Genomic DNA, 12,788 nt, shown 5'->3' with positions numbered 1-12,788 from the left:
TTTTTAAATCTGATTTTTTGGCCGATATACACCATATCCCAGCTAATATCAATGCAGGATTTGCTGCATTTAATATTTTTTAGATAAAATTTTATTCTACCAAATTACGCTGGAAGCCATTTTACCAGTTGCAAATAAGCCAATGGGTTCCGAATAACATAACTGTTTCTATAGACATGGAATGTAGATAAAAAAGTTTCGGCCCTAAAACTATTGATTGAACCAGTTGAATAACAGGTTTAATGCAAACATATCAGTTATTGGTATTTTCTTAACAAGACAGTTTGATTTGCACGAAAGTGACAGACAAAATCACAGTAACAATCATTTAGCCTGGTTTCTAACATCTTGTCGGAATACAGTCGCAGCCCCTTCACTTATCATTTTTGTGGTACAATATGATTTATTTAAGACGGAGAAAGACATTTAATGAATTCCAGAAGTATTCGTTTTAATCAATCCCTTCATTAAATCCCAAAACAGAGGGAAACAAATTGGGTATTCAAAACTCGTAAAATGACGGCGCAATAAAATTAATTCTGCTTCCACTTGCGTTTTTATTTTATTTTTTATCCTGTATGCTTTAGGGTATGTTAGAGTACATACTAAACCTACGTTTAATAAAAGAAATCTTGTTACAAGTGAAAATTTAAGGCACCGACAGACGATTTTACGTGCATATTAGCGTTGCAATTGACCTGGATTTATTACAAAGCGAAAGTAGGTCGACTAATCTATGACCGATATCAAATACATATATGAAACTACAGCAGAATTCAAACAAGCATAAATACGTGTTTATATTAAAGGTATTGATTTTTTCCTCCATTTTTTATTTCAATAATTTTTTGCTATTTAACTATAAAATTTTTTTTAGTTCAAATTCGGAACTGGTCAAACGACTGTATGTATTATTAACAAGCATTCTGAGAGTATTGCATAAGCAATACACGTCCCCTACCGGTTTGTATTATTCTATGAAAGCTTCAAAGCATACGACTATTTCAAAACTATTATAAACGAGAAGTTATGCTTTAATCAGAAATATAAAAAAAACCCAGAGGAAATTCAAACTACATAGTTGATATAGAAATTAAATAAAAAATAGGTAAAATAATACTCTTCATTTTATCTCCTGTAATTTCTCCAAGTCCATTAAGTATTTGCTGGTAGAAATTTGTGAAAACAAAACTGTTATGCAGAATATATCATTTCTTACCGTCTTCTATACCCCGAGTCAACAGACCAACCCGATAACGAACCCGATTGTAATAATACAAATCAAAGTACTGAAGTACTGAAAGCCGGACTCTTTTGATGTGTCTTTATGCATAGACTGAAAATATCTCTCTCTCTCTCTCTCTCTCTCTCTCTCTCTCTCTCTCTCTCTCTCTCTCTCTCTCTCTCTCTCTCTCTCTCTCTCTCTCTCTCTCTCTCTCCTATGCTTTCAATGTCGGCAAAGCGTCAGAGAGCGACCAAATTTTGTAAGCGGTTATAAACAAAAATATGTCTGTCTAGCAGAAAAAAATTCAACAGTTGCTGCCTTGAATTTTGCAACAAGCGTTATAGGCTAAATCCAATCCCCATTTCTTCGATGCACAGCAAAGTAGTTCATGGAAATTCATGCGCGTTGTATGTGTCCAAAATGCATAGTCTTGTTTTTAAAACAAGTAATTAATAAGAAAACTAAAAAAGATAGACAATTCTCTTGAAATTAAAAAAAAAACAAACAAAAGACAAAACGTGGCTCTTTGTGTAACTATTTGGTATAGCGGAAGCTTTTACTTTGACGCTATTTGGTTTTTTGTTTACTTTTGAAGTTGTGCTATTTATAGTAACATTGGCGCAGCCAGGACTCTGCTTTCAGCAGAGTCCGGCTAAAAACCCAATAGCAACTTCACGGGCATTTCCGGTAGGCTCGGAAAAACACCTCGAATGTATTACCTTGTCGTCCATGACAACCCCCCTTTTTATAAAACTTGAATAAAATACAACACATTTTACTATCTATTGAGATATAAGCTAGACTTCATTAAAGTAAATTATATATCCTAAAATATAACACAGAAGTGCTTATAAGGCTGTCTAGCCAATACTTATTTTAATGAGAAGCGACTCCATTTTGTATAAAATTCTAACATCCGGTAATGTTAATACATTCGAGGTGTTTTTCCGAGCCTGCCGGAAGGCCCGAGAAGTTGCAATTGACAAAAAACCCTGTCGATTAAATATATAACACAATGCTTGACACTATTTTACAGAACTTATTTGTTTGTTAGAAACAATAAAAGGAATGGTACAAGTAATGCACGATCATATTATTACTGACTACATACTTTCCTCGATTATTCAATACACACCGAACCCGAACATTAAAAAAATGGAATATAAAAAATTAATTTTCCCGAAAATATGTCAACCAGACGCTACAAAAGTGTAAACTTGATCTGTAGTGTGACATTTTGAAGCTGTTCAGCAAATTTCATATTATTCCTCAAACGCATAAAGAAAAAAGTGTGGAAAACTGAAGTGGGACAGACAGACGGACGGACTGACGGACACACGGACGCAGAGGAAAGCTATAGTCCCCTCCGGTGAAACCGGTAGGGGACTAATAAAGCAATGAGGTATGAAGAAGATGTTATTGCTTTTGTTGATGAATAGAGCAGATCTTGGTAAACAACTTTCCGGTTTTGACAGTCTATGAATGTTGATGGGCATCTCTAGCTCTTAGCGAATTCGACGAAAGGTGGTCAATATCTGACAGCTTGTTTTGATGAGCAAACTAGGTAGTAACATCCCACAGAAAGTCCAAGCTCTTGTTAAAACGGTTCCATAAATATTTGAATGTTGTCCTAAAACATAATTGTAAATTGAAACGTGTTTGTGAGAATTTAGCAGGTAAATCAAGGAAGGCATATTGTATGTAATCAAAAGTACCAAACAATCACATATTCTTTCAGGAAAGGTTCAATATGAATCACGCATTATGCCAAATTTGACTTGTGCCTCGAAAATTTGGCCGATTAGTGATTTGTTTTAAAATAACAAACGATTTTGACAAAACTCCATTTGAAAACTTTCAAAATTTTATCTTGAAAGACATTTCAAGGGTTCACATTTCTAATTTAGCAGTTAGAATACAGTTTGGTGCACTTCCCAATTTTTAAGAATGTATAAATTTTATATAGATATTATTACAGCTTGCAGAAAATTGTTTTAGATTAAGAGAACTCGAACTTGCTTTTGCAACATACATTTTTAGAGGACGAAAAACTTGCAGGAAATGGACAAACTTGTTGGCAAACTGTACACGAAGAATACTAGTACTTGATGATATTATTGGTTCAAATGCTAATGCAGTATCTATAAATGATTTTGAAAATAATTTGAAAAGGTATTTTGAAAATATAGTTTTTGAAAACATTAAAAAAAAATTTAGAAAACGGTAATGGAAAATTGTCATTTTACAGCCAATTGATCAGTACACAAAATCTAAACAAGGTTTTAATTAGTCAACCATAGTGGCATACGTTAATTTTTCCATTTTCAGCAGATGTTAAATCAGCAAGAAATGTTTGTAGTTTTATACTTGATGCATTTAACATATGAAACTTATAAGAAATAAGATAGTCTATGTTCTAACTATCTTTATCATACTGTATGTATGTTGGCTTGCGCCACATGTGGTTTTTGTCAATATATGCATCAATCATAAATCTCATTTTTATTCATAGAGTGAATCTTAAACATGTGCAGAGGTCGAGTAGTCAGTTATGGTACCAAAGGATCTAGCTATTACAATTAATAAACATTCTGTTCATTGATAATCCCCCCCCCCACCCCCCGAGCTCATATAAGAATTGCAGATTTTATTTAAAGAAAAGTTCATTATTTAACTGCGTTTAATTGATTTTGATTATATATTATTTTACTTTGTGTTTTTAAATCTTTATTTTATGTCGTGTAACAAAGAGGAGCTGAAAAATCGTGAACATACGGCGGAAGGATGTAATAAGTTCAATCATTCTTTTCGTTAATTAGGGAACGAAATCTCAGAGATTGAACGAAATCAACATATTTAGACGATCGAAATTAATGTGGAGTAATAAATTTATTTTTTTATTTTTAAAAGATTACTTAATACATATGTACTATAAAAACCCATCGGGTTATGAATAAATTATTTACTAAAATAAAATAAACAGTAATAGAGCATCACAAATCTTTGGCCCACGTGTTTCCGGAACTATCCGGAAGTAGGTGACAATTGATTTCGATACACCTCGGTCATTGACGTCACACTGATATTTCAAGATGTCTGAATTTGACGCTTTCGACAGTGAGCCTCCAGCACAAAATACCGAAGAGGACCCAGCCGCAGCATTTCTGGCCAGGGAACAGTCTGAATTAGCGGGGTTAGAGGACGACAACGTCCCACAAGATAATGGAGGTAATCTTTCTGTTTTGATTTGTTGATTTAATGTAACAATCGTTCGTGTTCCGCCCACCGGTCACCTGTTCAAAAAACAGCATAACATACCTAGTACTGACCAAATTGCTGTGAATTGGATAATTTAGAGAAATGAATAATGCTGATAGGACATCGGTGTTTATGTTTACGAAATTATTTAAACTTGAAGAAAGATTAATATCAAATAATAGTTTGATTAAACATTAAGTGAAAACGGCTGTCAGCACAACTAATTATGAATACAGGTAATTGTAAACTAGTTATCATTTGATCTATGGGTGTCCAGTCAACTTACACTTTAGCCAACCTGAATACATTATACACCTGCTCTGAGGACAATGGCAAGTTTAACTTAATCATTATTTAGAAGCGTAATGGGCCTTAATGCTTTGTAAGGGAAAGATGCCCAAATTGTTTTAGACATTTACCATGCAGTACATGTGGAAATATTACAGTATATTTGCCAAAAATATTGTAAATTTTTTATTGAAATACACATAAAGTACCGGTATCAACATTTGGTTAACATGTTTTTGTATAATCCAGCTGTTCCGGAAAATTGAAACCTTTATATAAAGTTGATTCAAAACACATCTTTTGGATCAATCATTAAATCTGGGTTAACCCAATAGGTAGATTTCTGTTATTTTATTTTATAAGAAGTAACTTTGTGTTTATCATAATGGAAAACACTTTATTTTATGAGCCTAAGTTTGCTGTTAGTAAACTGTAAAACAAGTTTGAATTGTCAGATGAAACATGAGGAAATGGAGTGCAGCGTTAAGTGTTTGATGAGTTTCCTTTAATAGTTCCCATTTCAATTTCAAAAAGTGTAACTCAATTACAACTTAATTTGCTGATGTTTAGACTTTGAATTTCTATTAACAAAATAGGTTGTTCTGTCTTGAATACATCAAATTTATTTGAAAATATCTATTATTTTATAGGGGGAGAGCAGTTTGATATGTTTGATGATGGAGAACCCCAAATGATGAATGGAGCACCAGATTTCATGGGTGAAAACCAATTTGAAGAAAGTCAGGTACAGAATAATCACCTCAGTGACCCTTGATACATACCCTTTGCTGTTTCTGTGAATGGTACCTTAAAGTTATTAAACAATACTTTCAATAAAATGAGCACAAAATTGATTTTATTTGCTGTTCATTTTAATAATAATAACAATGTTTTAGGGTTTATGTACAGAAACAATGATCATGACTGAAATTATACTATTGAATTGATTTAACGTGAGGTTGAAGCTCTTTGCTTTTTGTAGTCAAATGGACCGAGTGACGCATACTCTTTGTTTTTTGTAGTCAAATGGACCAAGTGACGCATACTCAGCCATCTCCTCTGTAGACAAAGAGAGGGCAGAACCCGAGAAACTCAGGATCTGGAGAGAGGAACAAAAGATGAGACTGGAGAAGAAAGGTACTGCCATACACTCATTCTTATCTATGGACTGACTCTCAAAACTATGTATCATCTTAGAAAACTTGGAATTTTAGAATTACTACATATATTTTTTCATTTCCTCATCTTAAAATGGATTTTTTTTTTTTGTATTTCTTAAATCACCACTTTTAGATGATAGAATATACATTTATACCACTTAGTGTCCCAATGAGTTTTGATAATCTTAAAGCTGCAAGTCATTGTTTACAATACGAGTTTAAAACACTGATAAAATAGCTACATAAAATATTAAAATATTAGTCCTCAACATAAAACCAACTCCTGATATGTGATATAAAACATGTGTTGTTGGTTAGCTTGAGGGTGTTTTTAGTTAGCTAGAAGGGTTTATTCTTAATATAAATGATAGAGAAGTCTTTGTGTCAGAGCAAGAATACAAACTACATGTAATACTTAAATCTAGTTGTTGTAGCCTACATAACATTGACAGTGAATTTGAATGGTATTCTGATCGCAATATTTTTGGCCAATAGATGCTGAAGAGGCACAGAAGAAGGAGGCTTGGAGAGAAGCGGCCAAGAAGGAGCTAGATGATTGGTACAAACATCACAATGAACAAGTCCAGAAGACCCGGGAGACTAACAGGTAGCTACAGGGGATAGGGGAAAGGGGGGGTGCCTGGCTTAGCTGGCAGGGTGAGAGTTGGTGGGTGAGTAGCAGGTAAGATGGAGGGGGAAGTAAAGTGTCGTGGCTTAGCTGGATGTGAAAATTATTCATTAGCGCTGCTACTTAAATGAAGATGCAATTTTTTTAATGCTTGCAATGTTATGCCAAGATTTCCAAAATATATACATTGATGAATATATTCTTGATACTGTACATCAAAGAGTTTCTTCCCTTTACCGTGCACATTTGAAATAATGAAAGACAGTGATCATGGTGATAGATCGCATATGAATTGATTATAGACATATTTTGTAATGATACTGGAATCTCTTACTGATTTATCCTGTTTTTGTGATGCAAGCAATGTACCAAAGCTTTATATGATTGAGAGACTTCTGAGTAATTGAACACTCCCTGTATTTACAGCAATGTTTCACACTCCCTCTTTTTACAGCAATGTTCACACCCTTTTACTGACACTTACCTGTATTTCTACTAATTATTTGCTTTATTATGTGCTTTCACTTGCATAGAAAACATAATATGTAAGTATTATTTATAATACAGGTTGCTTATTGTGGTGATATCAGTATTGTAAAAAACTGTGTAGGCTCAGTGTGTACAAAGTAGAAGATTGCTTGTGTTGTGTTCTGTTGTACATGTCCGCTCTCTCTCTCTCTCTCTCTCTCTCTCTCTTTCTCTCTCTCTCTCTCTCAGACTCTCTCTCTCTCTGCTTCATCCTCCTTAGTATGAGTGATAGATATAACTTGGTAAACATGCTCTATATTTCATAAAGTAGACTACTGCTTAATTTATACAGAGAACTTATCCATTTAAATATTACAGCAGTGTATTCAGGTAAACATTTACCCTAGAACTTTGTCATTGTTCCTGTGTCTGGAATTTTATATGTTCTGTTATGGTTTCCTTTTTGTGTTGGGTTTCTTTGGAATGTTCTCCATTGATTGAGAAGTTTTTCCTGCAACAGTTTCAGATTTGCACTTGTATGTCAAGAAGCCTATTAACAAGACCATAAACTTTGAGTAGTTGTGGCAAGCTGCAATGTGACGTAGTCCTATTTCCTGTCTGTTTAATTGTCGGCCATTCAGTTATTGCTTATTTGAAGTCAATAACATTTGTCCAAATCTAAAGCTGTGCTAAAGCAATTTGTGCATATTTTGCTTGAGACCAGCGCCATTTTCAATTTGTGATGCGAGAAGTAGATATTAGTGGTATATACATCATAATGAAAGTCTATGGTCTTGTTAAATGGTTACATTACCAGTACTATGATTTTAACCACAGTCCATATCCATGTACAGTATACTGAGCTGTAGATATTAGTAGTATATACATCATAATGAAAGTCTACGGTCTTGTTAAATGGTTACATTACCAGTACTATGATTTTAACCACAGTCCATATCCATGTACAGTATACTGAGCTGTAGATATTAGTAGTATATACATCATAATGAAAGTCTACGGTCTTGTTAAATGGTTACATTACCAGTACTATGATTTTAACCACAGTCCATATCCATGTACAGTATACTGAGCTGTAGATATTAGTAGTATATACATCATAATAAAAGTCTACGGTCTTGTTAAATGGTTACATTACCAGTACTATGATTTTAACCACAGTCCATATCCATGTACAGTATACTGAGCTGTAGATATTAGTAGTATATACATCATAATAAAAGTCTACGGTCTTGTTAAATGGTTACATTACCGGTACTATGATTTTAACCACAGTCCATATCCATGTACAGTATACTGAGCTGTAGATATTAGTAGTATATACATCATAATAAAAGTCTACGGTCTTGTTAAATGGTTACATTACCAGTACTATGATTTTAACCACAGTCCATATCCATGTACAGTATACTGAGCTGTAGATATTAGTAGTATATACATCATAATAAAAGTCTACGGTCTTGTTAAATGGTTACATTACCGGTACTATGATTTTAACCGCTGTCCATATCCATGTACAGTTTACTGAGCTGTGTCTCCCCCTTGTAGGACGGCCGAGGAAGCATTCAAGAAAGATAGGGATACCACACAGCCCGGGGGAGAGTGGGAGAAAATCTGCAGAATATGCGAGTTTAACCCCAAAAATTCCAAAAACACCAAGGACGTGTCGCGGCTACGCTCCATTCTCCTTCAACTGAAGCAGACGCCATTAGTGAGGTGAAGGGGCCATGCTGTTTACAGGGATTGCCCTTGTGTGTTGTGAATGATCGACGTTAGAGATTCCGTTGTCAGTGTATCATAGACATTACAACAAGATTGGATTTGTATTTTTGTTGCCATTATTATTTTCCTTGATTATTTGAATTACTCACTTCAATTAATACAGACTTAGAAATCAATTCATAACTAGAAATTAGCAAGATGTTTAGTCCTTGAATTTTTTCCCTTTCATTATTCATTCAGTGTCAATGTATGTAAAAACGGAAACAAAAGTACAAAGAATTGTTTGAAAAGAAGTTTACTAGAATTTTTAAATTATACATGTACAACGTGTTAAAATACATGATTGTGACAGTAAAATACAGAGTTTGTGGTTTTATCAGTACACAATTTTACACCTGAAACACTAACTGCAGGCCTGTAACTACATGTAACAGTCTGAAAAAAATCGAATGGAAGACCTTTTTCTCAGACTGGAAGCTACAGACCTGCAGCTACTGAAACAGTTTTTTTCCCGAAGTTTGTTCCTTGATTACTAGATAACACAGGTAAATGCAGAAATTATGAAATTATAAAATGTAGATATGAAATTTTAAAATAGCGTAAAATACATAAAAAATAAAAGTCGAACAAAATTTAAAAGAATCAAAGGGTGACTAAGATGTTTCTGTAGTTGATACCCAATTTGTTTTAGGTGGAAACTTTCAGCAAGTGGCACCGTTCCATTGTCTATCAAAACATTGCGCTTATATCAGATTTCATTTTTGCGATAACGAAAATTTTACAAACTTGAAGTGTGATATGAAAAATAATATCGGAACATCGCTCGGCCTTTTCCGTCAAGCCAAACTTTCGGAATGCAAAGGCCAAGCAATGTTTTCGATCGATGAAGTATAGATGTATGACCTAATGGCCAAGTTGAAATATATTTGTGTTTGTTAATTACTTCAGATATTCTTTACACATTATGAATATAAAAAAAGGGGATATTCAACCTTATGAGGTATAGCGCACTTAATACGCGATTTCGCTTCCAGTATAGCGCTTTTGCAAACATCAGGCAATTTCAGTATTATGCAGTATTTATTTAGTTAAAATACACGTACATTCAAAGAGAAGAAAATTACACGATTGCCATGTAAAACGAGTTTTAATTGTTTTACTATCCAATAATTATATAGAAAAATAGTATGCATTAAAAATTGCGGTATTTGACTATTTGAACCAAAGAAATCCGACTAATATTATGTTTCAGAGGTATTGTAGTACATGTTGACATTAATTAATTTTGTTTTAACGTGGTCTTCGTACTGAAAATTAGACATATATTCCAATTAGTGACTTTTCTTCTACCATAATCATGTATATAGCCACATATACATGTATTAAAAAGACATCATTGAAAGTGGTATATATGCGTGGGCTAGTGGTAACGCTTACTAGGCCTTTTTGATTATGCGATCGCTGGATCGATTCCACCAAGTAGTAAATATTTTTTTTCTTTTCACTGCAAGCATAACAAGAATAGAGTTTAAATAATATGTATCTAATCTACTGGATTTTTTTTTAATATCTTTTGTTTAATTCTAAGTATAAGCACATCAAATATAAACAGATCTCTTCACTCTATTTACATTTCATTCATTGCATTTTGCTGGAAGTTATCACGGCTCAGAATAACAACTGACTTATACACAATTTTATAAATTCATTTCTAGATCAGATTTCCTGAATTTATGACAAATCAGTGCTTACAGACACAATTATAAAACCACTGTTCAAACAAGGGTGTGGGCGAACTAATAGGAAAAGGGGCTATACCTCTTTACATAACAAGGGTCCGGGCGGACTTTTTAGGCATATTTTTGGGTTGCAAAATACCTCTTTTGAAAATCGCTCTCCAGCCACGTACAAGTAAATTTTTCTATTCATTTTTGTAAAAATAATTCCTGTGCTTAAGATACCACGTTTCATATTGTTTTATTGAATCACTCAAATGAACCACATCACTTCTAAGATTTTTCATACAGACGTACATTGTAAAAAATTGTACACGTTTAGAAGTCCAAATAAGACCTAAAATATTCCTCATCATGATCAAACACGGAGTAGTCACTGGTCCTATACTCGCTACTGTCTATCATCACGACCATCAGTTCGGGCGCGGGATGCTGACTCTGTATAGCATCGGGTACAGCAATGTTCATATAAAGCACCAGGAATGCGCCAAGGAAGACCAAAAGCAGCAACCAGCAACAACAGCTTCTGATATTACAGGAGGACCGCTCCACGAAAACTTCCGTAGTTTCAATACAATCTATCCTAGAACTTCTGTCACAGTTAATCCTAGATTTGTCAATGTGTGAATTATCAGTGTATCTTTGGGGTTTCTGGCAATACACCATGTCGTACTGATGGCGCTTACAGTACGTGTGATTGTCAATGAAGTTCACGCGGTCAGAAACAGTCCACATTCCGAGAACACCGTGCATCGCGACTAGTTCCAAATTCAGAAGAATCCGTCCATTTAGAACTTCTGTAAATCATTTTCTCTTCCTTGGTGAATGACGGAGTTCCACGGTGTAATAATGACACATTCAGCTAACGGTTACAAAGCCCCAGAGGGTAGTGTAATTCCATGTTTAGCTTCTTTACTGGTGTTATACGCGGAAGTAACCAGGTATGAATCAGATTTACAGCGAACTAAGTACTGTGTCGACACCCGAAACTTCCAAAACGTTTTTCAGTTTTCCTACAAGTTTAAGTTTGTTTTAAACTAGAGAAATATAGTAGAAATTCATGGGATTTAGATTGACCTTAGAAATTTAAATATTGTCTATTTCATTTTTTTTCAGTAGCACACGCGCTATCAACATTACGTTAAAACTTTAATTACATTATATTACAGTCAAAGTATTGTGAAATTACTTAAATTAATTATTTAATAATATAACATGTATGGCATGTCAAACGTTGCAATCTTTTCCATTTGTATAAATTTAATTTAATACTATTGTATAATTTTCTATTTGTATTCCATAACTCTTTTTTGTATTGTATGATTTTCCTTTTGCATTGTATAATTTTCATTTGCATTAGGCTATAAATTTCCATTTACATTGTATAAAGAGGTAAAGCGCACTTGATATACGATTTCACTTAAAATATACTGTATAGAGGGAAATACTCGCCCCCGTTTTATTTTCGCCCCTTTCGCTCTCGTTGTCAGCGGGCGAATTTAAGACTGGGCAAATTCCAATGTTCCAAGTTATCTCTTTAGTACACAAGTGTGTCTGGGCGAATTTAAGACGGGGCGAAACCGTTAGCGGATGTAGAAGGGCGAAAATAACAGGGGCGAAAATAACAGAAGCACTTTTGCAAAAATAAGATATTTTCAAAGTTATAACAATATTTAGTTAAAATATACTCAAAGAAACGCAAATAACACAATTACCATGCTGAAAGAGTCTTAATTATCTTACAAGATATCATCAATATATGCAGGCTTTGTTAGGGATATATAGAAAAATAGTTATAGAATACCAAAAAAAATGGATATTTGACAAAATTTGAACCACTTTAAACCAAAGAAATTTGATTAAAGTTATAGTTAAAGTTAACGATATAGTAGTAAGCGTTTATATTGAATTAGTTTTGGTTTAACATGGTCTTCTTATTGAAAAATAGACAAAAACATGTATTTCAATCAGTGTTTCTTCTTATACAATCATGTATGTAGCCATATATTGCAAATACATCTTCTAAAAGCCTAAGATGCGTGGCATAGTGGTAACTCTGAGATCATTTTGATTTTGTGGTCGCTGGATCGAATCCACTAAGTAGTGAATATTTTTTTTCTCTCTTTTACACTTACAAATGTAATTGCAACATGAAAAGAACAGAGAGGTTAAGTTGCACGTATCTAATCTTCTGGGGCTTTTTTTAAAAAGATTATCTTGTTTATTTCAGTCTGAGTGTGAGCACACCCAATATAAACGGATCTCTTCATTAACACTATACAAGT

General features: G+C 33.8%; 1 protein-coding gene across 2 annotated transcripts; it reads left to right on the top strand.

Annotated features, from left to right (window-relative positions):
- Positions 1–4,270: 4,270 nt before the first annotated feature.
- On the top strand, positions 4,271–9,122 carry LOC128164775 (clathrin light chain A-like). 2 transcript variants are annotated; one of them, XM_052828767.1, is made up of 6 exons: positions 4,271–4,453; positions 5,422–5,516; positions 5,794–5,908; positions 6,427–6,538; positions 7,093–7,104; positions 8,594–9,122. In XM_052828767.1, the coding sequence occupies exons 1-6, from the start codon at positions 4,318–4,320 to the stop codon at positions 8,763–8,765; spliced, it is 642 nt and encodes a 213-aa protein (XP_052684727.1). In that variant the 5' UTR covers positions 4,271–4,317; the 3' UTR covers positions 8,766–9,122. The 2 variants fall into 2 exon arrangements, with proteins under 2 accessions (XP_052684727.1, XP_052684733.1); XM_052828773.1 differs by lacking the exon at positions 7,093–7,104 and having other exon boundaries at positions 4,277–4,453.
- Positions 9,123–12,788: the final 3,666 nt, after the last annotated feature.

Source organism: Crassostrea angulata, chromosome 1 (genome assembly GCF_025612915.1).
Source record: "Crassostrea angulata isolate pt1a10 chromosome 1, ASM2561291v2, whole genome shotgun sequence".
NCBI classification, from domain to species: Eukaryota; Metazoa; Mollusca; class Bivalvia; order Ostreida; family Ostreidae; genus Magallana; species Magallana angulata.
The sequence above is the reverse complement of the archived record's forward strand: the minus strand, read 5'-3'. Positions and strand labels throughout refer to the sequence as shown.

Bases quoted from the DNA above. Each gene is read 5' to 3' on its own strand.
- LOC128164775 (XM_052828767.1), top strand. From the start codon at position 4,318: ATGTCTGAATTTGACGCTTTCGACAGTGAGCCTCCAGCACAAAATACC. The intron at 5,517-5,793 runs GTACAGAATAAT...TGTTTTTTGTAG, and splicing joins ACCAATTTGAAGAAAGTCAG to TCAAATGGACCAAGTGACGC. The intron at 5,909-6,426 runs GTACTGCCATAC...TTTGGCCAATAG, and splicing joins GATGAGACTGGAGAAGAAAG to ATGCTGAAGAGGCACAGAAG.